The 26552-nt window shown below is 35.2% G+C and overlaps 1 protein-coding gene across 7 annotated transcripts in view; it reads right to left on the bottom strand.

The window, feature by feature from the left end:
- Positions 1–3945: 3945 nt before the first annotated feature.
- LOC139966626 (uncharacterized) overlaps positions 3946–26552 on the bottom strand; it is a 77691-nt gene continuing 55084 nt past the window's right edge. For 4 of the 7 annotated variants that reach the window (XM_071969861.1, XM_071969886.1, XM_071969894.1 and 1 more), the window contains 9 exons: positions 21507–21587; positions 21005–21028; positions 19595–19643; positions 17837–17894; positions 16968–17059; positions 15188–15263; positions 13089–13331; positions 9680–9829; positions 3946–6570 (listed from right to left, as the gene is read on the bottom strand). In XM_071969861.1, the coding sequence (XP_071825962.1) occupies positions 6236–6570; positions 9680–9829; positions 13089–13331; positions 15188–15263; positions 16968–17059; positions 17837–17894; positions 19595–19643; positions 21005–21028; positions 21507–21587 (1108 nt within the window). In that variant the 3' untranslated portion in view covers positions 3946–6235. The remainder of the gene's footprint in view (positions 6571–9679; positions 9830–13088; positions 13332–15187; positions 15264–16967; positions 17060–17836; positions 17895–19594; positions 19644–21004; positions 21029–21506; positions 21588–26552) is intronic. The other 3 variants (XM_071969870.1, XM_071969912.1, XM_071969879.1) reach the window with 2 other exon arrangements.

Raw genomic sequence — 26552 nt, 5'->3', positions numbered from 1 at the left:
ATTAAACAATACTTTCAAAAAATATGATTATTTTAACTGCTCACTATTCGCCTACACTTTGACGAAAATATGAAAAAATATAGTCATTCTTTCAGGTTTACGAAATGAATTGGTTACGTAACATCCAGCGTTCGGTCGTTGCTTTTGAACCAAGCCTAAAATATGGAAATATAATATTTCAATATTTCCATCCAGCTTAACTGTTCTTAGAGACGTGATGTCCTTTGCTTATCAACTTGCATTTTCTTTAATTGAAATTTTTGAGTAAATTATGATTTCACTCCAATTTCTCCTTTGCAAAGATCGCCTCCCAGAAAGTAACGCGTTTATATGAAGTGCAAATAAGGAGTCAATAAACCAATTTAATATTCAATATTTTCATGAAAATGTATTCATTCCTCCTTTAAAGGGATGTTTGATATCCAAGTATACTGTAGTAAACTGCACTATAATGGAACTATTTAAAAAAAAATCAAATTCTATTTAATATTTACCTAGCCAACTCACGCTGCTTAAAGTTTACAGTAGTTTGTACTTTGTACAGCTTGTTTGACAAATTCCTCCATAAAATTGTTGAATCTACACACTCGAGGTGTATATCTGGTCACACATTAATTGACAAATTCCTCCATAAAATTGTTGAATCTGCACACTCGAGGTGTATCTGGCTGGTCACACATAAACGAATTTATGTGATTCTGTGAAACCGCGATTTCGTTTTCGCAAGGGAGCGATGTCCCTACCTAACACACTTGTAACACACTGTAATTATACTGATCAAAGATTTAGTTGATTACGTCCTGTTCATCACCGCTCCCCTACCGCGGACCCCCAAGGACGCCTGCCACACGGGATAACGGGGGAGATCGCCCTTGCCTTTCACTTGAGTTCATAGCACAGGGTTAATCGGGCAAAACGCTAAACATTGGCAGTGCTTCAAAAAAAAAATCTGGCTAAGATCCAAGTTCTCCTTGGCATTTTCCTGAATTACAACACAGAACAGTTTCTGTATACAGACTAGTGAGAGTACTTCAATATCATATGTATACATATATGTGTTCATGTTGATAATATAATATATGGGGCTTATGTTATGTATATGGATATCATGCCGATTCTCTAACTGACCACTGTTGACCGATTTACTATATGTGTTTATATTCTTCTTAATGTCTACAGGCTAAAAATTGCTCGTGCACGTTTTTTATATCTTTTTTCTGCTACTGGCAAACTGCCATCATCTTCATATAGTGTAGTCGGATATTACTAATAGTACATAGATATTACGACGCACTGAAGAAATCGTACATATTACATACCTCAACTTCCTCAAAGAAACGCGACCTAAAATGAATTTTTGTTGCTGTTAAACACAACAATTAACGGACAGAATGTGTATAGTCTGAGTCAATGATACATGGCACAAAGAAAATAACATGTAGACAATTAACAACATTATTAAAAGCAAAAAGTCACTTACCTTTCAGTTTGTTGTTTTGAGAGATCAACGTACGTTTGTACTAGTTACACGTTTCCAATCTGCGTACTCGTTTACAGTCTTGATGAATGTACAGCAATACGACGTTCCCCCTACTTTACTACAGTGTATCACCAAGATACAGTATAAGGGCTTACACACCCCAATGAACAATAACTGTTGAAACTTTTGTTTGCTTTTATGGTATTGAATCGGCGGTGCAGTCTTATTTGAATAACAACTGGTGAGTCAACTTTATCTCTACGAAAGATTCACTTGAAATCCCGATAGATGTATAAAAAGTAAAACACACACACAGTACCTCAAACGCTTCTCGGCCGTTTGGCTAATATAATGTGTAGTATCTGTTCCCTTTCTAAGGGAATCGTTACGCGTTATACACAACTAGCTAACGATGATCACAGGGTCACGGTCGGGTCTCGTTGAGAGCGGATCAGTCGTTTGCGTGTTTGGTTTTCGTGGCCAGGATTTTTTCTTAGGTGACTTTTCTTAGAAAGTTATTGGCAACAATCAGTATCTGAGTGCATACACTACGTGAAGGATTCGAGTCGACATAGCTTGATCATTGTGCAAGTTTCCCTGCACACATAATGCAGTAAACGCGATTTCAGTTCGTAAGAGTTAAGGGTATATCGTAGACAGTGTTAATATAGCATGTATATATGAATACGTGTATATGTATTCGAGAGATGGAATTGGGGCGCGGGGGGGGGGGGGGGGGGTACTGTAACAGATATTCTAATAAGAACGTGCATGGCAGCCTTGGTGTTATAACACATCACGGCAATCTCAAATTAACCAAATTAAATCCTGATAGGCCCTTGTTCAAGAGCATCAAGTTCAAGGGTCCCTTTAATCATTGAACTGAACACACGTAGCCTACTAGCTGTTATTATACCGTATCCAATGATTACAGATAACGATGAACATATGATTTTTTGTCTAATGTCGAGTGAATCGTAATAGATAACATCAACATTGACTGAATCGTAATGGCGCCATTACAGTATGTGAAAGAAGTGATTGAAAAAAATCATATGATACGTTTTTGTAGAAATATTGAGGGGGGGGGGGGAGGGTTGAGAGAATAAGGAAACACTTTTTAACCAGTTGGGGAATCTGACAGAAAAGGTTGAGAAGCAGGGGTCTTCAAAGGAAGGTCAGAGCATTCACAGGAGAGTATTTTTGAAAACTTTTAGAATTGTCAATTTGCTTTTTCTTTTCGGGCAAAACCTCGCCATAATAATTACAGGTATCGTGAAGATATAATGTTTTTCAAATGTGTGGTGATAAGTCCTCATTATAAGGGATCAAGCAATAACAGGGTTAGATAAACCTGGCTCTCCAAAATCTTTCTTGGCAACTGAACCCTACCAGGAAGGGTTTGAAACAACTGCCTTAGCGAACTGCAGGGAAAATTGAGGGAGGGGCGGGGGGGGGGAGAGATACCAGGGATAACCCACTTTTACATTGAAGGACCCGTATACTATGATAAGTTCTTTGTAACTGACGGCGAGTTTTAAAAAGAAGTTTAAAGCATCTTTCAACTTCTACCACACATCGTGAATCTTTGGTATTCTGGGAATAATAGAACTGTTTTCAATGACGCATAGGAAGGCCTACATGTGTTTGGATAACTAAATAACATCATGAGTAGAGTCGGGCTTGGCAAGAGGGGCGGTGTATTCAGCACCAAGAACGTTTATTACTGCAGTGTATGGGGTGAGGTGTTATGCGTGTGTTTGTGTGGGGGGGGGTGATTATTAATGGGAAGGGTGGAACGAAGGGGGGGGGGCTTATTTTGGAGTGGTTATGGGATAACGACGAGGAGCCTGGAGGAGGGGCAAGCATACAAGTATAGTTGTGACTCATAAATAGTTCACACATTAAAAAACTCTTTCCAAAATTGTACAAAAAAACCCCCACAAATTACATCATTGGATATGGGTAAAGGACAATGCAATGCAACTGCTTTCAGAAATAGGCTATAAGATATTGTACAGAAACAAAATGTGAAGAGTGTCCGTATAGGATGGTGTTGTGGATCTAGGGTATAGTTCATAACCGCAGTGGGTAGAAAATTCTGCGAAATGAGTCGAAATCGATTGGGACTGAAAATTTGACAAAACTTCCGATAGAAGAAATTTCGAACCACGGAAAAAGAAGGATAAAATGACATGATGTCACGAATCCGATATGATAATTTATTATCAGAATTTTAGGAGGGGAGGATGGGAGTAAAAGAAAGGGAGAGGGCATCAACATCAAATAGGAATATTATTATATAAAGACAACCAGTGGAAAGCTTATGCTAATTGTCGAAACGGTGTGTGTGAGGGGCTAGGAGAGTTTGTGTTGTGATCACTCCTTGAAGTTCCACTTTCGCAACCCCCTGGGATCTCAATAATTGATCAGAATGAGATAAAAGAGAGAAAGAAACCCGATGATTGATAGGTCTGGACGTCTTTTCCATATTTAATCGGCAAGACAAAGTATAATATATATAACAGAGTTGTGGTAATTCAAAATAAACATTTCATTCATACTTATAAACTGTACAATAAATTATGGTGAATGTATTTTTTATTTTTTTATTTACAAATAAATTTACTTGATTGTAATTACAAAGAAAACTCAACGTGCATATTGGAAACTAAAAGTGCATGTCTTAACATTCATTTTTTAATCAACAAAACTAAAGCGCCTCATGCATTTATCTACCTAACTTTAAAGATGATCACTTAAACCCCCACCCAATTATATCCCGTACGGTGGCGGGAAGTGGGAGAGGGGTGGTCTTATTCGCTAAATAATTTACAGACACTAACGAGTGTTGCATCAGATATAAAGATGTCTCAGAGATGGGCTGAGCTTACTAACTTTTAATTTTTAATAGAGTTTAATGAACACTGAGTTTAATGAACCATTAAGATTGCATGATGCATTATTGTCAGCTCAAATTTATTTTAATGATACGAGGGAGACCAGTGATCAATAATGTCTGATGGGCATGGTACAATCCCCACCTCATCCTCCCCCCCCCCCTCTCCGCTCACCTTTTCCACCAGCGTCTCTTGCCTAGGCTCCTGAAATCAGTACACACGTTGAATACAAGTGAATATAACATACTTATCTGGGGGCAATCAGTTACACTTCTTAATATATATCTTTGGTCATTTGGAAAATACAAAAAATGGTAATTGTTATTAACATTGGCGAAAACAATTTAGTGGAATTAGCACTACATGATATATATATATATATATATATATATATATATATATATATATATATATATATATATATATATATATATATATATATGTATATATATATATATATATGTATATGTTACACGGTTATCGGTTCATAAACTGAATTCATATATCGACTGTAAAACTGGCAATGAGCGTAACATTTCTGTTTGTTCATTTAACGCGTATTGGTCACTATTGGAAGATCATAAAGATAATAATAGTCATATTATAACTAACTCGTCAAACAAACCCGTCAAAACTAACTCGTCAAAATAATGACGTAAATTAGTCTGTTTTAGATGTTACTTTACACGATACATTAATCACAAAATCTGTATACTACAGAAAGGACACACGTGAAATGAGGGAATAGACGACTTTTAAGACATAATAGCAAATGACCCGAGTACACGTACTGTGTAACTGCGAGTACTACCACAGTAATATTACCCTAAAAGAGAGTCCTGGTTGAAATAACCAATCACCTTTACGATAAATATCACGTATGTGTTTGTTTAGTCATTTATTGGCTGTAATTAATGCCATACCATCTGGCGATCTGCGATACCACTCCCAGTGCTGCTAGTTATTCATATTTACGAGTAATCGGCGTAACCATGGAAACATTACCAATGTCATCTGCATCAGAGAGACTTGATTAGGTAATAATACATGCAGTACCAACTACATTAATATAACCATGCAACATGTCTTGTTTTGCTACCTCAGCTATATAGTCCACTTAACACCCCCCCCCCCTCCAAAAATAAAGCAGTTTCGTTATAATTACGTCATATAACATGAATATTCATTACTGGGGTCAGCAGGAGAATAATCCTCCATAACAAATTCAAAACTCAAATCACAACGAACTAAGAATAGGATATTTCAACTTCAAATTACTTTTCGTACTTTCCGACGACAACGGTTTCCCCCCCATATCCACATTCCTTTTTTACATTGCTTGGTGGAAAATAATTTCCTTATGCATACACTATTGGTATCCGAAAACGGAATGTTTTAGTTATTCATTAATATTCACTTGATGAATATTGATATCTTTCTCACCCAATTACCCACATCGCCGCAATTCAATCTCCATAGGAAAAGGTTCTTGTTTGTGAAGGATACATGCGAAGGAAATGGATTCTTTCTTTTTTCCATGGAATTTGCATATACTTTGTCTCATATACCCACCCTCTCAGCCTAACTGTGATAATAATGTGATTATTTTTATATCGCTTTTAACGGGATCACGTGGTAACGTACAATGAATAATGCCAAGCAGATGACGATTAATTAAGTGTCTTATACTTTACGGTTAATGTATAATATAATGTCTGTAAAGATTTCATGCTGCGATTCTTACTTGGCAATGATGACGCACATAGCATAAAAATGTTAGTAAATGGTTCCTTGATTAGTTCTTTGGTTATAAATATTCCTTTTTTTCACGTCTTGTGACGTTTTACATGAATATTCAACACACCGAATAGTCTTCTTCGTGGCCGTCACTATCCCCCGTTTCAAAATCTACGTTTGATTGGGTCCGCCTTCTGGTTGTCAATTCAGGCAACGGTCTGTCCACTTCATTGAGGGTTTCTAGTGACGTAATGTTCATAGGTTTCCTGATCGGTGTACGCGGTCTTCGTGTATTGGAATGGCTTGTTGTTGTTGGTAGTGGTGGTTGTGCTGGTGGTGTATCTGCGGTCGGGGTCAAGGGTTGTGGATCACGTGACGTACATAGATCGTGCGCAGACTGAGATGATGTAAGAGTCTGAAGACTGTAACGCTTGACTCTGTCTTTGGACGTTTCTAATATTTGGGAAAGGTTAGAAGCAAAGGAGGGCAAGGGTGTAGAGGGGGGAAAACGGGTGGGATAGAGGGCGACAGACAAGCCAAGGAAGGAAAGATGGGATTAGAGAATGGGTGCAAAAGAGGAAAAGAAAATAGTGCAATTAAAAAGAAGCGAAATTTTGCTTTCGTGCATTGTAAATAAGCTAACCCCAACCATAGACAAGGTGCTCTGGCGATATTATCTTGTAGAGTATTGAAGTATAGAAATTTTCAATCATTGGCGACAGTTTAGTTGAATTAATTCATTCTGTGACCAATGCAGATATGAATGTCTTGAAAAAATGCTTTTAGGTGACAGTTTGGCAATAACATTATCTTGTTCTTAATAACTTTAATAACAGAAAATCAATGTCCCTGTATAGACAACTGATAAGTCTGTCAAAAAAATAACATCGCCATTTTGTTTTAGTTACTTAGCAACGAGTTTTGTAGGCTTGTATACTCTACATGATAGTACCGCCCTAAGATTAATAGATAAATATGTACGAATATATAGTGTTCATTACGTTAACAGATGGTGTGAATTATTATAATCACAATAAAAAACAAAACGAAAGAACCGCCCGATACATGCATGATAAAGCTGTATGTGTTAGTAAAAGCAACCTCGAGCTACACTGCAAAAGCGGTATACGCTATCCTCATAATATTCTATACCGTAGGTGACCGTTATCAATGTGTAGGCTATGTTGCTCTCCTTGTGTACTTCATGTTAGGCTAGATATCATCAGATGAACCTACGTCAAATAACATTAAATGATGCAAAAGGATAATCAGAAAAGTATAATGAATGAACAATGTAGTGAAAGACGTCTTGTGAAAAACAGTTTAAATGATTGGTAGTGGCTGTAAAATGTCTGCCAAAATATTGCGTGTTGCTTAGGATTTATCGAATTCTTTTGCACTAGACTTGTCAATTTCCCTCCACGTGGTCCTGAAGATATTTGGGGTGTGGGGGGGGGGTGACATTAGTATATGTAAGACGCCATTATGATCCATTCGCAATGAAGTTTTTTAATTGATAATCAACTTTTAATTTCAAATACTTAACAAAAATGGAGGACCTTTTCAGTTGTATTCTGCTTGAAATCAATTTCCCGGTTGACAAAGTATCTGGGTGACGAAATGCTTAGACTGACTGAATGGAAACGAATTAACTAAAATGCTCGTTAGGAGGAAGAAAACTCCAGCAGAGTGTCTTAACGTTTTATCAAATTTCAATTTTCCTATTTAGTTAGTACTCGATAGGGTTTGTAGCATATGCCGAACTCTAACACAATAATGGTGGCCCAAGTTCCTTCCTTCTATGGTGGAACCCCACAGGCATAACTCATATAGGACCACTAATTCGTTCCAGGTTTAACTAAATGTATCAGGATGAACTCACACAGACAAGTAACAGAAAACCGCAGGGACAAACAGAAGACTTGAGCAATTCTAGACATTGATATAAATCCGTCAACTATACAGGAGATATCCTGGTGATATCCTACTGAGCCACAACAGGCATATTCTGACGCCGTGCGAGAGGGTCGACTAGGGTCACGTGTGGTATTTCGACTTTAGAAAAAAGAGGTTAACAATGTGGAACCAATTTTGAACTCGAAGTGAAGTTACAGTATATATAAACAGTTTATAAAAGTATGCGCATGACAATTTTTTTTTCGCCAATCCAGTGAGAACATTTTTCAACTAGTTCTCTGCCCAACTGATAAAGCAATGTAAAAGCTACTTTGGTTGATGGTAAGTTCTGTTCGATTTCATAAAATAATAATTTTAACAATAATAAGCTCAAAGGGTACCTTATAAACAAAACAAACAAAAACAGACCTTTTTTGAAATGAGGGTAAAATATTGCTTGATTTAGACAGTGACAACGATGAAATGATAGAGTAGTATGTATTTTGTTTTAAACTAAATAAAAGCTGATAAATGTTTCACAATTAGTGTGAAATTATTAGAGCCGTTTTATGAAACTGAAAATATACTCTTCAGAGTAAAAGGACCATACAGAATTTGTTTTTTCATTCATCGAGAGCCAAGGATTGAAACACCAACAATTACCATTATCCAATTGAAATCACGTTTTTATTTTGATATATTTCAGAAGAATAAAAGAATAACATTTAGAGTATCTTTCTAGGTTAGATTAATCACCATTATTCTACCCTCATTTTGACTAACTAGTACATGAATCAGTCAAAACTTGCACTTTCTGCGAGTCGTTGCCATGGATCAAAACGGCACATGCGCAATATGAAATCTTATTTGCCGAACCTGTGCCAAGATCATACTCCCCTATACATTTAGTATTACGTTAATTCAACTTTTCATCGATTTTTACGGTGTGTCATATTTTTTTAGGTTGAAACAATCATGCACTCGAGAAACGACAAACCAGAATCCTTTTCCCTGCTTCTTCTATCCTCAAGTTTGATGGTATACGCGTTAAAAGTACTTGTAGAGATGTGTCATTGTCGGCTTTTCTCAGAGTTCATTTTGACCTTACCCGGAAGGACTACGACACGCGCATGCGCCATGTTCTAATTAATTTATTTATTCATTTACTTACTTATGCATTCACTTATATTTGGCTTATTCTAAACACTGAATCATACTGTTTCAATGTTGAAAGATTTATTAATTATCAATCTTTTCCATAAGCTTGGTGTTTTTCGCCATGGTCTCACTCACTGCCATGATTTATAGACATGAATTTTCTAAGGAGGTCACGTGACGCAGATCCAACATGAACTGCTTATTTTTAAGACACTTTGCATAAATCAAATAAGATCGGCGTCTATCGTTTCATCGTCCGAACAAAACTAAAGATTTAAGCTACAAAACCTGCCTTACAGGTTAAGTCTTATATCATTTTTTTTATAGCGAAATTTATTAATCGAATAAGGCCTATAGACATGCTGATACAATTCACTCATACGCGTTATTGTACGTCTACATAAAACCAAAACGTGCCAGCCACATTGTCTTTATCGCTGCTCATGGTTTTAAGATATTTTCAGTTTTCAAGTTTGTGTTTATTGTTTGAAATACGCTTGTTATAAACCTGAAGGTAAGGTGTTAATATTCCTTTGTGAATTTCGCGGCATCCTCGCAGTTTGAGTTTGCCATCTTATACTCAGATGGCGGGAAAGTTGTCTGTGTTGATTAGGAGTCGTAGCACTGCGTGATGCTAAAGAGAGACTTGCACTGCTTTCTGATTACATGAATATGCATATACATATCAAAAGAACAACGTAATGAATATGCATGTTACACACGTCAAACCATATACATATGCAAATGTAGCGTGGTTCAAAGAGAACAGAAAAAGAAGAGGAAAGAAGGAAGAAAAAAAAAGGGAAAAGGGCGAATTAGTAAAAGAAAAAAGTGGAAATTTTTTAGCAAATATAATATGGAACAGTTAAGTGTTATTCTTAATATTTCTATGGTTAGTAAAGTCCGAGTTTATACCACGGACGAATGTTGGGATGAAAACTATAGATTTGAAGCTCTGGTGAAAATTCTTCTAACTATAATATAAGCGTAAATAGTTACTATGAAATAATATTATAGGAAACTAAGTTATACTGTCATAGTGACTACTATCGCTTGATGAAAAGAACACAATATAAGACAACAACAACAATCATAATAATAATAATAACAACAACAACAAAACAAAAACACAAAACGAAGTAAATAAAGCAACAAGACAAATATTAGATTCCTACTAGTGTTTGAAATCGAAATATTGCTACGTCGTTCCGTTATATCGGCCCATAATTCTCTCTACGTTTGCATATACGTTCATTGACAACAAATTTAACAAACATGTGCGATTATGGATCATGTTGGCTATAGTATTCATGAACTATAGCAATAAGCGTTAGAAGTTAACTCTTTTGCTCACACATGTATGTAACAGGGATGTGTTGTCATAAACTTAGACTACTTATCAGTGAACATTACTCATGTTGTGTAAAAGTAAGTTGGCCTGACGTTTCGATCCTAGCAGGATCTTCTTCAGAAGCTAAATTACTCATGTAAGCAGGAATTCTATAACTAGAGATGATCATTTGCCCTTTGCCCCCTCTTAACTTGATAAGAAAATTTCCACAAATTGTCCAATCGCTTTGCATTCTTTCGTGATAATTGTTTTTTTTTTTTGGCAAAGATGACAGAGAAGATAATTTAGGCTATAGTTCTCTCATTTCAATTGAGATACATTAGAATATCTGCTAATACTGGTCCAAGTTTCCGTCATATTGTATATTATCAACATGACTAGTGACGTCAGTTAATTCATTTCCTCACAATGAACGAAGTTTCCTAAGTCATTCCCAAGTCATTCACAGTTCACTCATTTCTTTACTGTGGATAAATTTCCTTTTTTTTCCAATTGTCTTTCTTTTTCTTCAGAGAACAAATTATTCATATCCATTCGGTGAACTAATTTCGCAGTTTATTTCACTGGTTAAATATCTACCACTACTATTAACCGAAATAAGAAACTTCGAAAAATTGTAAGAAAAGATTAGTAGAGCGATATTCGTTAATAGATGAGAAACATAGAGCGATTGATGGAAAGTTCTTTTTTTAATTTTTTTTTATTTTTATGAAAGTATAGGTTTGAAAAGGATTGCTCTGAAGATTGGCGGTGAGTGAATAGAGAATTAAAAAGATCCCGACCCACGTGGAAGAAATTACAGAGAACGCCAAAACCAGACTCAAAGCGAACAGTGTCAGAACTGCGCAAAGAGGTGGGGCTTTATAGATTTATGGGCGCTATATAACATTAGAGCAATATATCTGTATAATGTGCGCGATGGTCTGTCTTGTATGTCTGGTGATCAGTGACGTAATTAATGGGAGGAGTAGGTGAAAATGGAGAGCCAGGAGAAAATTCATTTCTCCTAAGAGTGTATCGAAAATTCGCAATTTGGATGGTAAGTGTTGGATATCCAGTTACTAAAGTGAGGATTGCAATAAAGAACTCCTACCTTCTACCACCCCTCCCCTTCTACCCCATCACCCCTCACCCCACCCCGCCTCCGTACCAACCGAAACGGAATTTCATTAATGTACTTCTAAGAACAAGTTACTCCAGAAAGGTATGACATAGGTATATAAATATACCCAACATGGTGATAATATTTGCCAATCTAACCCACCATCCTCGGTCCGACTTCCGTAACCGTTGGCACGTGATCATGACGTGCTACAGAACATGCGCCATAAGAGACGCCCTGCATAGCCTAAACGTTCTGTTGTTTGTACGGGATGCGTACATAATATAGTTTAGTGTGTATTATATAACGTACATATATGGCCCTCTTCAAGATTAAGAAAAAAAAAAGTTGCGACAACTACAAAACACTGTCGATCTATAGGTGAGATTTTAGAATATGCTAGGAATGGTCACACGAGGAGTATCGATAATTGGTCACTTTCTAAGATACTGCCTGGGTTAATAAATACATTAAAGGGAATGTTTTGCTGAAGTATTTTAAGGAATTTTTATTTGCTTAAATATTTTAATACTCTTTTAGCTATATGATAGCTGTTCTATATTTTCTTTGTCTTTTGCTACAACTATGCTTACGTAGACTAATTAATTGACTTGAATCACATGACAAATATACACCACGTTTTGTCGAAAAGTGATATTGATATATAAAGCAACATTACAAAAATAGTCTATGAAAAATTGGAATTTTCTAAAGAATAGGGATTTTATAATAATTCGAATAAAAAAGTATTTTTGGTAAGATAAATTTCACATATTTGTTGTTCGTGTTTTGGTTTTACCTATAGTTGCTTATAGTTTAATGCCAGCACTTCTTCCTAAAGTGGAAATTATTACAATTTTATCGGGATTCCTTGCTCTCCTCTAATAAGTTAACTAAAGAAGGGAGGGATAATCTATTGCATAATGCAATATATATTATGCAAAAAGTCATTGTGACGTCATCATCAACTATTGCCGTTGTGCATTTCTTTACAAAATTATGCATGTCATGTTCTCTGACGTCACACCACATAATGGTAACCAATGATATGTATGAATGCTGGCAATGTCTGTCAACAACCAATTATGACGTCATTGTTTTATTTTGTAAATTATTGATAATAAAATTTCAACTTATTATCTTTCTAAGCCTTCAATCTATGCAATTAAAGAGGTAGATTTGTTTATTTACAAGTCTAGCGTCGTTATAGAATGCATGTGACCTTCTATAGTAGATTTCGTTGTTACCTTAGTAACTAAACTATTTTTACCACCTTACCGTTACCGTCTGGACAACATTGTATAACAAAACAACGTTGTGACAATTAAGGAGAGGGAACATTATCCTTTCCCGCTCCTTACATAGCTATGTCACGTGTGCGAGATGCAAGGCAAATAATGAATATGCACGACATATTACGTCACGATATCGTCACTTCCGGAATACGATGTTCGTAAAACTTACTAATCGGAGCATGACGAGTTGCGTTCTCTTCAACTGGAGCAGGCTTGGCTTTGATGACAGGGGAATCCCCACCCATGTAGAGACCCCTGGTACCAAGGTAAGGGGAGACCACCATAGCCACCAGTGACTCCAACTGTAGGAAGTCTTCTGACGGGTGGGGATGTTCTCGAATGTTCTGCAAGACTAGTAACATCTGTGAAATGTTCTGTGGAATGTCTGCCTGAGCATTTAACTCTAGCGATTCTGAGAAGTAAAAAAGGAGAAATATTAAAGTGAGCTTTTGATTGTAACAGTTTGGTTGTTAACATTATGTTACTCACATTCAATATCAAGTTGAGTGGATGAGGTGTGGAAAATAGATACAGTAAATTGATATTGCAAACATATGGGATATAATTTCAAGTTTATATAAACATCAATTTAGTATAAATACATAGACATACATATTTATAAATAGGATGTAATGACAAAGATAAGAATAAAGATTAAAATGGTTATAATAAATCTAAAGTTGATAAAAGAATTAATGTATATGTAAATCCTAAATAAAAATCGCAGCCCTATAAATGAAACAATTATTAAAACGTACATCTCGAGACTTTATTGTTATTATACCCTATTTCTCAAATTGTAACTATTCTGTCGAAGAAGTGAGTTCAGCTCATTATGAAGCTGAACGTAGTTCTCGTCTCTATGAATTTTATACGCAAGTCTTCTGACAACATCTCTCATAGGTGCATTGTGCATTGTATATATATACAGTTCATATTATCACAAAATTGTTCAAAGCTGTTTGGTATACCATACATCTTGGTACAATGTGTATTTCTTTCGTCTTACAATTATAATCCACAATGCAGAACGATTTGACCTATGAAAAGAGGCTTTCATGACATCTCCTTTATACCTAGATTTTGTCGTTTTCATCGGAAAACTATAGGAATTACATCCATTCCCCAAGAAACCCACTTCATGTTGGTATAAAAGTCCAAACAATTTAATACGAGAGAATCCACGCTTTGCCAAAGATACACTGATCATTATGATTCTCAAATTCTGTTGATCATGTGTTATTCATTGCCTACGTCATAAAGAACTTGGTTATCCTTAGCAACGAGCTTCGCGGGTAGAATTTGGTGCTGTTAAACTACGTTTTCTTCAGGATTCTTAAATGTGTTGTGAAATAAGTAGACGATGGCCTCTTCTTCTTTGAAATCTCTCTCTCGATATCTCTCGATTTCACTCGATTGCACGTAGCTGGGACTCGACATGAATACTAATTAAGAACTCGAGAAGGAATCACTTTGATATAAGAGCTCTGGGGAAAGACATCAACGTATACGTGTACAGAATCAGAATGAGCGCAGACTACAGTATACGCAGATGGCGGAATCAGAGAAATGAACAAAAATCTGTAGTTCTTGAGAATGAAAAGGCAAAGGGCATTTATTATGATTTGTCTTTGTTTTGTTCTGTGCAAGAAAATTCGCAATGAATCTATGCTCTGTTAATGAAATTAAAGACTGTAGCATAATAGTGATAACTGGTATTAAAGACAATCCTTTGTTTTTGTTTTGTTTTCATGGGTAAACGTTGGATACAGTATTGTATTTGATAAATAAATATAATAATTAGAATTATTATTTATTTAAATTATTTAAAAAAATGATTCAAATTCAATTGTGGACCAACGGACTAGATTTCCTTAAAGAAAGACATTTTGTTGGTTGTATTCATTCAAAGAAAACCTTTTAATTGTCAATCTTCTTCCTTTAAAGACCTTACTGGTTATATGTCTTCAAACAAAGAGACCGACTCATTGCTATATTCATTTCCATCACGTTCATATTTCAACAACGGCATTTAAAAATAGAACTCCAGCCTTGGAATTAGTTATTTCACCAAATATTTCAAATATATTGGCCTGTATATTTACCATTTGGTCCGAAAATGACAAGACAATACCGTACCGTTCAACCTTGACGTTTTATTCAAGTTGGAAAACAATATACGGTATCAATATTATTCATGAAAATAAGAAAAAATGTCTTTCTAATGACAAAATAGAGAAGAATAAATCATTCTCAATAATAATTTACCTTTTAACTTTGTTCTTAACAGCACGTGATCACGGAATCCTAAAAGGGTTATCTGTGACATGGTAAGCCCCTTAGTCTATAATAAGAAGAAACAGGAAAAGGGATACAAAATAGATACGAGTCTAACATGTAAAACGTTTCTCGAAATTTCATTTTCATTTCATTTCATGTGTCTGTTTCTTTCCAAAAGAAGATTACATTTATGCCATATATATATATGTTTGAATAAAAGTGATGCAACATAGATAGTTGTGAAAGGAAATGCTCTTGTAAGCCTTCAAGGCTTACCAATGTAACTCTAACATAGTGAAAGAAAACTTTCAAGAGGAAGAAAACAACCCGGCGAATGGTGTATATACCTCTACATACACACATTGTTAAGTATATGCATTAAAATTCTGATTTTTTGTTTTTTGCTTCACTATAGAGAGATATATAGAGAGATATGTAGAGAGAAATGTAGAGAGAAATATAGAGAGAAATATAAAGAGAAATATAGAGTGAAATATTGAGAGAAATGTAGAGAAATATGAAGAGAAATGTAGAGTGAAATATTAGAACAGATTTGCTGGTAGCCAAAATTAATGTTGCCAGTGGTAACCAATCAAGACAAACCTTCAGTGTATTGTGAAGGTTAGTCACTGGCAAGTATTACGGTTCATAGTTTTACGAGTTAACAAGCGACAGATTAGTCACTCTGCACGAATTAAATTGCAGGTATACCGGTACTTTATAGTTTATCTCTTAAAAAAAAATCGGTTTTCCTTAGCTCCTCAACAGCAGCAACACGTGAATGTCGCAACGTTCGCAGCGTTTGTTTGTAATGTATATATTTAAATAGCATTATATATTTATCAAGCAAACTCATTTCTTTTGAAAGGTTTCGTTAACGTTTTCGGTTAGTACACCCCCCCCCCCAAAAAAACAAAAAAAACATCCTCTGGTAAATACTTGTTTGTTCGAAGTTATCAGCGAAGATCCTTGAAATATTTGACACCCTATTATCAAACAGCAGAATTTGTCATTTTGCGGAAGTTGTAAAACCATATCAAGCCTTAATTGAATTTTTCACAGAACTAGAAATCGTCACCATCCAATCCTAACTATACTATCCAAAATACTTGCTGGTATATGTTGCTTGCACATTGCAAAAATATACCACACTTTCTGCTTAACCTTTTACTGCATGAACAACTGAAACGGTTGTCGAATTGTCATGGTCGGTTACTAGCAGAGGCTGTTAGCTGGGAACCCATATAGTTTCGTGTAGTTATGGCAATGTACTTTAAAAGAGTAGCGTATCTATCCTATGTAGAAAGAAAACCGGCAAGTTCTTTCTATCATAATGTTGAAGAGTTTAAAAGGACGTCAGTCCCGAGTAATATAACGTTTGAAAAACATTCATGCATGGAATACTTCCGGCTTTCATATTTGTCAAGTGTTCTGGAAAACTTACAGCTAACTTAAGGAGGGGCGATTTTATCTGTTCTGCAATTTTATCTGTTCTGTGGTGGTGATAAGAGTGGGATGGGAGTAGGCAAGTTCGGTGTGGGTACCTGGCGAGCATATAAAGTCCCACAACCCTCAAACATAATTTGTGGGTCATCTTACAATACCATAAAGATGAAAAATCATTGGCGGTAAAACGCATGCGGTTAGTTCAGATAAAGTTCATAAATATTGACACACAAAACAATTTTGGAAATACAGCATTCCAATGTTCGATAAGTTGAGAGATTAGTACAGTAAAATCCATTAAATGTAAGGGTTATAAACGAACCTGAATAGGATAAAAGATTGCCCGTAATGTTGGTAATGTTTCACTGTAAAATCTGTCCCAAACCTTAGAAAGACTTTCAAGAAGTTGCTTATCTGTAAAAAAAACAAAAAAAAAACAAGATATAATACAAATGATTTGCATAATAGCCTTATATCTACATGAGAGTGTAATTCTCAGAACAATTCATTGCATTCAAGAACTACTTGTGAGCGTGTCCTCTGATCAGAAGCTCATTGTTGCTTCCTTGATGTAACGTCAACTGATAAGCCTCCTTCAGGCTATGAAGTATATTATATAGCTTTTTGAATTCCTCAAAATGATATTCAATTGATCTGTCTATGCGAATAAGGAAATCGGCCTAACCTTTTTAATTGTCAAAATCAAAGATGAACACTGAGCCTACCACGCTTTTCATCGAAGATGCACCTAGCCTAGCTTACTGTTTGAATGTACGAAGCAAGGTTGAAGAAGTTCTTATTATTGTCTGTTGTGAGGCTTATTACCAGTTAATCGCATTTTCCCCGAGGTCACACAAAACATTGCAAATATGAACTTCGACTGAACCGGGAGAAGAGAGGAATAAAGGTTTACAATCAGCTACTTTGTGGTGTTTACCTCTCCCTACCTCTCTCTACCTCATCATATAGATGACTTTTTGGATAGCGGTGGAGTAGGTATCAACAATAGCCGTTATTTCGTTTTGAATATAATGATATTGTATAAACGCAGCTCGTTTTCCTCTGCGACAAACGTATTATACCTATTTTTGCGACACACTTAGCTTTCTTACAACACAAAAATCCACTTTTTTGCTAGAAAAGATGGAAAATAAGTTATAAAACAGAAAGGTAATTTCAGTCCAAACCAACCCCCATCATCTTCTATTGCGTTGTATAAAGCTTCCATTCCACGTTTTAATAAACTTTTCTGAAAATGAAAAACAGAGTAGAAGAAGAAAAGGGAAATTAAAATGTAGTTGATCAATCAAGGTTGATGGTCGAATTAACATTCTCCTATCAGACCAATCACGACTCTCGCAAAGTTACCAAAGGCTTAATTTGTTATTGGTGTATATTTTCTTATGTCAGATTCTAGGTGGTTTCTTATACACCTGTACAACATACCAGTTATACGAGTCAGGGTTGACCCTATCATTAATCAGTTTCACTCTTCCTATACCTTTCCAAGGAGTTCAAAGAGCACACCTCATTTTCCAGCCAAAAGAAAATCGGGAATCTAATCAGCATCGAGAAATTCCCAAATGTATGAATACGCATATCTAATTGTTGTGAGTAATGCTAACAGACAGCTTAACATTCAATGGCCAGTTGAGCCGACGGCAAGTTTTCAGCGGATATCAAACAAAATGACGTCATGAATCTGTAATTCTAAACGAAGCTTTGATTCGTCTCGTCTTAACGAGCGGTTACACCAATACCCCGACCCACGAGTTCGTGAACGGTCAACCACCGAATTTAAACTTATCTATAATACATAAAATCAGTGCATTCGGATGAGGAGAGGTACATTACAAGATATCACAGGCGCCAGTACTTGAGACACGTTTGGGTCAACTCTGGAAACGTCTTACTTAATACATAGTATATGGTCTCTCAGGAGAAATGTTAAAACTTGTCCATTATGTGTCATGAGCTTAACAGTCTCCAACGACTCGTCCCTTGATAGTTGAGCAGAGTTTCAATGTATTAGTTCTCGTAAATTGAATATGTAATTCTATATGTAAATCTTTGGGATTAACTTGATTACTTTGCCAACAATTTTGGGAGTCAATGTATCACCAAAGGCTCTTGCCTATTCTCATGCAATCTTAGATTCTAATAGACTATACACGGGTTTAGGATACAGGATTTTTTTTTATGAAAAGTGCAAATGAAATATATTTGAATATTTCGTTCTTTGGTCGCTGACTTTTCAGGTTAAGTATGGACTGTGAAATGGGATGTGAACTTGGGTAAAATAAAGCTTTTCTACTGTTCCCGATTTACAGGTACACTTCTAAGGAATTACTTACAACGATCGCGGTTAATGATCTATTGGTTCTGTAGCTGGGTTGATAAAGGACATATACGTTACATATACGTTACTTTATCTCGAAACAAAATTTTAAAAAAATCCTATTTTGTTATTTGGAGAATTTCCAAGTTAAAAATTCCTTATAGGCATATTATCGTATTCTAAGTGTGTTATCACTGTAGAAACAGTAAGCTCACCTCTGATGTTTTGTGTTAGTTAATTTCCATCATCTATACCTCATGTTCATTAATTTGCATCACTGGGATTTCTTTTTATTTATATATAGTCCACTCTGACACCGTTATGTACCATCAGTATTAATTCCTTTAACCATTTCAAAGAGAGAAAATCCGTTTATATATTTACAGCAAAGAGCCTGTGTAGGTATAAATATGTAACAGTAAGATTCAAATTGATATGATCGGGGGAAAAAACAAGCCCAATACTTTCATGCGTATTACGATACTATGAAACTATGATTATACATCTTCGCAATTTTTTTATTTTTTATCAGCGTCCTTATAAATCCAGTGTGTTCAAATTTGGTAATTTCTTGAAATTAATGAACGAACGAAGAAGCCGTAGTAACTTACCTTATAATATTCTGAGATGAAAGATCCAATTTCTGACTTGATTGCAACTCTGTGAACCAGAAAGAGAAAAAACAAAACCTGTCATAACTCTCTTGAGAAATCACAGCTAGTTAATTAGAATCCGAGAAGAGGATGAAGGAAGTATTGCATTGAATGAATATAGTAATTGTTAGTATAATTAGACCGGGTATTCACACATAAGGTTTCTTCTGTTTGTCTATATGGTTAAAAAAAGGGGTATTTTGTACCAATTTTATAATGAAGCAATTGACATTAGCAGACAGCAAAAATACGTTTGTATCTGTATAAGCAAGTGACAAGACAATGAAGCAGTGAACAATTTGGTAAAAGCAGTGGTTTCTGCGAAGGGTAAGGACTCATGGGTAAGTGTGGGAGTGGGTAGAGAAGGGGAAAGTATGTACGCGGTTGACTTTTCATATTTTTTTGGTATGTAGATAGATAGGTAGAATAAGGTTTTTTGTACAACCCACCTTCTATCTATTCCGAGATGACATAGACATGCACAAATGGGCATGTGAGAAACAAGTAAATATACGAAAAAGACCGAAACTTACATATAAACCGTATAATGAAATCAAACCCTATTAGAAAGAACACGTGCTTTAGACATCCTTTGATTCTATCAATGTCGTCGTTCATGCGGATGAGGATAGGAACAGAGTTCCAGAGCTTCGGCCCACAAAAGGCAAAGGCTCCAGAACCAAATTTTGGTGCGTACCCGTGGAACATAAAGTAACAGAGGAGCTGGGCAAGACACAATAACAAGGTTCTTAAGGTAATCAGGAGCAGCATTGTGAACACATTGATGAACCAGCAAACAGGATATTAAAGTAAATATGATCTTTCCCAGGGACCTCTTTAATAGGATAAATACATCATCACTTTTTCCACGGTCGTAACTAACTCTGATAGCACTCTTCAGTTTACAGTTTAGTTTTGTTATGAGACTAGCATTATATACCGTAGTACAGAGAGTATCATATCTCAATTCTGTTAATAACGAGTGAATTATGAGAGTGTTCACAAGATCACAACCTTTGAAATTTTACGTATCATCCCGAACCAAGTAGAAATTGTGTAGGCCTAGTTGTTTTTTATGCAATTACATCAACAGTTATACTATTTTTCATTTGTGTGCTGCATAGAATTTGTTTGCTTACACGGTTACATGTCTAGACATGTTATGATTACCGCCATTTTGGATTTAAGTATGTATGTTGTATCTCAATGAGTCTATATAGTTGCGATTGCTTCAAACATTTCGAACATTGATAAACAAATAAATGGGCACAAGCAATTGTCATTACGAGCATGTGTGTGTTTGTTTGTTGATCATGAAAACAAATGTGAGCATTTTTTTATTATGTTATGTATAATTAAAATACTCACAAAATATGGTTTGAAATAGAACATCTGTAAAAAGTATATGTTAGTAAAGTTAAACTAAATTTTGAACATCCTACATATATTAACTATGGTTTGGTTTGCTCCAAGATGGGTTTATTTTAGTTCATGAAAATAAGTATGTTGTTGTCTTATTTACCATAAGTTACCACAAATTTAACAAATGTTTGAAATTACAATTTTAATAGATTTTAACTACGTTTTCAAACAAGGTTTACTTCAGTTTAAATTACATAGATTTAAAGGAGAAACAAATCAAAACAATCATTGTTAACAAACGCGAAGGAGAGGTCTATGATAGACAATTTCCAAATATTTATGAAAACGTGACTTCTCTTGTCAGATATCATGTTCTAAATATGATTTCATATATGCTACGTTGAAGATTACAAGTGTAGCAACATAGGAGATTGAAATAAGTTTCTGTACCTCCACAGTTATGTAAACGTGTAAAATTAATTTTAGGATTAAAGATAATGTGTCTTACCTGACCATTTCATTTAACTCAAATAACTCATTTGGGCCCAATTTTCCTCCTTCAAAAATTGTCATCACCTTCGTCTGAACTCTGTTGGAAAACAGAAAGAAATATTAATAATATTAACATGTCATGCAAAATGAATTAAATAGTATAACATTAATCATAATAGCCACATAAACCTTAAAATATCTTCTCTCGAAAGCTCCGTTTTCATTTTCCTTTCAGTATGAGAACAAACAAACTTATACAATCCATAATTATCTAGAAAAATGCGAAATGATATTTACCCTTGTCTCCATGTATTACATAATGCGTAATATTATCTCAAGTAGACATGAAGACCGTTCAAAACCACAGAGTCACACAGTTTTGGAACATTTGTAATAACTTACGACCTAAAGTAGAAGAATTTACAAGCCCGTATAAGCAATCCAAATTATATAAGGATCTTACGGAGAAGAGATACTGTAACCTCGAATTGAGGAACTATAACCTAGAAAGTGGAAAGAAACCTCATTGTTTCGTCTTTGTGGCTTGTTTTGTTGCTAAGACACAAATTAATGAAATTTATTCATTGTTTGGTGGAAAAGTACATTGTTCAAAGATATATCATATTTGCAATAAACTGTGAGGAAAGATTCACTACATGTTTTTAGTATTTTGTTATTGATATAATTAATAACCATCCTCGTAGATTACTTTGTTGCCAAGACGCACAACAATGGAATTCATTCATTCTATGTAACAGAGGTAACTTCAATTGATCAATAATATCTTAAAATGATGGATTATTTCACTCCATGCATGCCCTAGTGGTATCTATGTAATTTGTTATAACTAACATTTAAGTAAACCAAAAAGTCGCTAAATTGCGGATAATGTGAGCAATCGAAGTAAGCTAAGCTATATGATATCAAATCATTACACATTCCTCTGTATCTATAGACACTCTTCCATTCCCAATGACTACTTCAGAACTTTAATAAGAAAATGATTACACTCTTAAATTTTTTACTTCAATTTACACATCGTGGTTTCGCTTCGTTACGAACGCAACTGTTAATGGCGAATCGTAAGAAAAACAACAGTCAGTGATTTATCATTATAAGATAGAAATTAGACTCGTGTGAAAATCGATATGACTTTTTATCTCTTCGCTGCAGTTGGATGCTGATTTAGGTACATTTATCTTTGCTATATAATGCATTCATGCTATCGTCTTCATATGATGCCATATATAAACAAACGCATAAATCATATTGCTTAATTTGACTACAACAATGTGACCTGATAATTTATATATTATAGGAAATGCATATAACCAAAGTTTAGAAAAGTCTGTGATGACGAGGACTTTTGTTTTATACTTCCGTCCGTATGGATTTTTTTCTCATTTCCGTTGAGAACAACAACAAACAACGGAAAAGAAAATCACAGCAATAAATTTGCAATTCGTGATAGTTTCACTTAGACTTACACATGCACACATTCACACAGCCGTGATAAATTAACTTATTTGCCTAACAGGAAACGATAGTGATAAGTGGAAACTAGATACACTGCAACGCAAAACAGTATACTATGGCTAACCATTTGCATAAGGTTTTCTATACTGTTATATACATCAAATCTATCTACTGAAGATAACCGCTTAACTATATATCTTTGGTTGCCGCCTCAGGGTCAACAAATCTTCACGTTTGTCGTGACATAGGATGATTGGAAAAGCAGGATTCAGATAACCCCGAAAGAGGAAAAAATCGTACAAGGATACAAGGATACATACGATACAAGGATACGTACATATAGTAATGCAAAGAACGTTAGAAGTTACGCATGACTTAAAAGAATCGCGTAATTGTTTGTTTTTAGACATCGGCAGACTGAGTTTGGAAAATTTGCAACGAATCGAAACCACGAGTCCTGTCACACTGGCATTATACAGTAATAATCTTTTTTTTACAGTAATATATATGTTTTGCCCTACAATTGATGAACTTTCGCTTCTGCCAAGACTGCAAGACAAGCATAATATATACGCTTTACACCTAATAATGTTGGAAATAAGGATATCAGAGAACAAGCGGATACATTATGATAAATATATCTTAAGCAAACAAATGCACATATTTAAGACCAGTTCATTGGGCAAACACGATTTTAGGTCTGTTTTGTTCTCGAATAATACCGTATTACGTTACACTTTCATAGGATATGAGATAGTTGTAAGAAACTAACAAACAAATCGATAGTCAATGTTCACATGAAAGCATCGAGCATAGTGAGTCTTTTGTTTTTACACCATAGCTATTGTTAACTTTTTTATTGACCTTTGATAAATATCACGCGTAAATGCATATATTCATTTAATAAATAATAAACTTGACTATTCCAGTCTAGGAAATGAATCATTATGGGTTCATGTGTGGTATTGAACATTACTGAAGCTTTACAAACTAACATCCAGACGAGATCATATATAAAATCTATTGATTGAAACGAAAAGCAGCCAACTGGCGAAGGAACATTCTTCATAACTCGCTTCGTGAACTAAATCAAGTATGCACGTATACCTCGAAACGAGTCCATAACGCTAGAGTAATGTAACACGAAGCATAGCTGTAAATATCGCTTTAATTACAACTGCTGTTTTATTCCTTCACGTTTTATTCTGTTTCCTAACAAGAAAGGAGCCATTTTTTGCCCTAGTCAATTACGTATTAACAGTCCTGCCAATATACCTTTTTATTTATGCGTGTACGAGTTCTGTTCTTCGTCCCCTCATTTCTCCCTCAGGGACATATTATCGTCGCTTTATCTTTAGTGTTGCGAAATCGGGGCTGACTATAACTGACGCTAGATCACAATAATTACCTCACAATAAAATAACTCAAATTTATCCTTCACGTTCGTTTTTGCTTAATATTTCATGTGTGACGTCATTTTCGGGGTGGGGGGTGGATGGAATGAAGTTTTTATGAAGATCGAAAGGCGTCCGTTTTTCAGTCGTACTGCTTGCTGTGTATGTCTGCATTGAATTCATGCATATCATTATATATTCAAAAACAAAGCCTGCGTTCCAAAAAAATTGAAAATGCACACTGAGAGATTGCGTACAAACGGCAGTCGGATTTGAGACTAAGGTATAACAGGTTATTTTACTTCAACTTAGGAAGAACTGAATAATAATGGGATTAATTGTGCTGTATTGTACTGTATTGTATTGTATTGTATTGTATTATTTGTTTATTGTTGCTTTTTATCGTAAATTGGGAGTTTCCTCTTGAGGAATTTACGAACAATTGACATTCAAGAGAAAGTGAGTGGTCTCGATGGAATTTTACCGAAGAGATTTTGCGGGCTCATCACGTAAAGACGAGATATGATATGATGGAAAGGTACTTTGATTTTTACAGCATAATTTCTACGCCACCGTCATGGTCCAAAGTATAAATATTGTAATATCAACATGATGAACATGGAGGTTCAAATCTCAAATGCCAGACTGACTTATAATCATTAATTGTGACAGTCTGCAAACATTCAACATAGCTTCACGTGTTAGCGGTATGCATCTGTCGGTATACACGACTTGTTATACTGTTAATACAACTGCGGTAAATTAAATGGCAATAAAGCCAATCATCTCATAATGTATATGAACTGAAGTGAACTGAGAAATGACAACCATGTTATTGACGCAGTTGTGTTCTGTAAACAAACACATACACATACTCGCACATATACTATGTACATATACATATACATATATATATACATATACATATATATATACACATACTCGCATATATATATATATATATATATACAATATACAATATATGCAATATATATATATATGATACATATATATACAATATTAATATATATATATATGTACAACAACAACCATACTCATTTGTCATTCTATCACGTCGTCCGTATTTTGTCTGCAATACATGCAGCTGTGTGAGTAATCCAATATACCAATTAAACAGCCACGTACGATACATTGCCAGCAAAATGTGCAAATCTTTTCGCGTTGTTTTGTTGTAAATAATGAAATGTTCAACAGAAGGGCTGTGGAACGCATCAAAATGCTGCAGCTCTCACATTAAATTGAGTTTCTCCCAAACCGCCGCGGATCAGTTAAGACACTGGCCTTTCAATTTGGTGAGTGGCAGCGAGTTAATAAAGAGTCTGCTTGTATTGTATATATCCCGTAGCTTCTGTCTTTTCTTCCAAGTGGAAACTATAGAAAATGAAGGCTGTCAGAGGCAGCCAACTCACAGGAGAGCAAGGTGTAATTGCCAAATATCGATGGAGACGAAAGGACATTGTTTTCGGGCAATCTCTGTAGAATATTTATATAGCTATGTTAATTGATAACGGTGGCATTTTGTACATTGGCGTGTCTCATAATGCACTGTTATACTTGCAGAAACAAAAAATGTTAATTTTGTGAGTCGTCGTTTGTGGTAACATGTCCAATTTCTATAACAATTATGTGTATATGATCTACGCGATACCTAACATAAATTTCTTTCATAGGAGCAATACGTCCACAAGCCATGAGATATATATAAAACGCACTCTTTGGTTCCACATAAGAGATATTTTTGGTTTTTGTTTTTGTGTAGAACATATTAACAGTCAAATGTTTGATTGAACTGTAAAAGAAAAATAGAATAAGCAAGATAGAAGAATTCTCAAACACATGTTTGCCAAATTATGAACGCAATGTCAATGAAATGGTTTGAAGATATTGCCCGGTTCAGCTTTTTGCCTTGGTGCACCCGATACACACAGAGAACACAGTTACTACTATAAATCGTTAAGTTTTGTACCACAGTAAAAACCTGATTCGCGCTATAAATCGGTAGCATGTGCCATTAGGATTACAGTAAGAACCGAGGATATGTTTTAATCCCAACAAATCCAGTTTGATGCATTTGTTGGGATTACAAATATCCTCAGTTCTTTTACTGTAATCGTAATAGCACATGCTACAGATGTATCAGATTTATCAACACGATGCAGTTTTCACTGTGG

The sequence above is a fragment of the Apostichopus japonicus genome, chromosome 1, assembly GCF_037975245.1.
Source record: "Apostichopus japonicus isolate 1M-3 chromosome 1, ASM3797524v1, whole genome shotgun sequence".
NCBI lineage: Eukaryota > Metazoa > Echinodermata > Holothuroidea > Aspidochirotida > Stichopodidae > Apostichopus > Apostichopus japonicus.
Note: the sequence above shows the minus strand (reverse complement) of the source record. Positions and strands in the feature narration are given on the sequence as shown.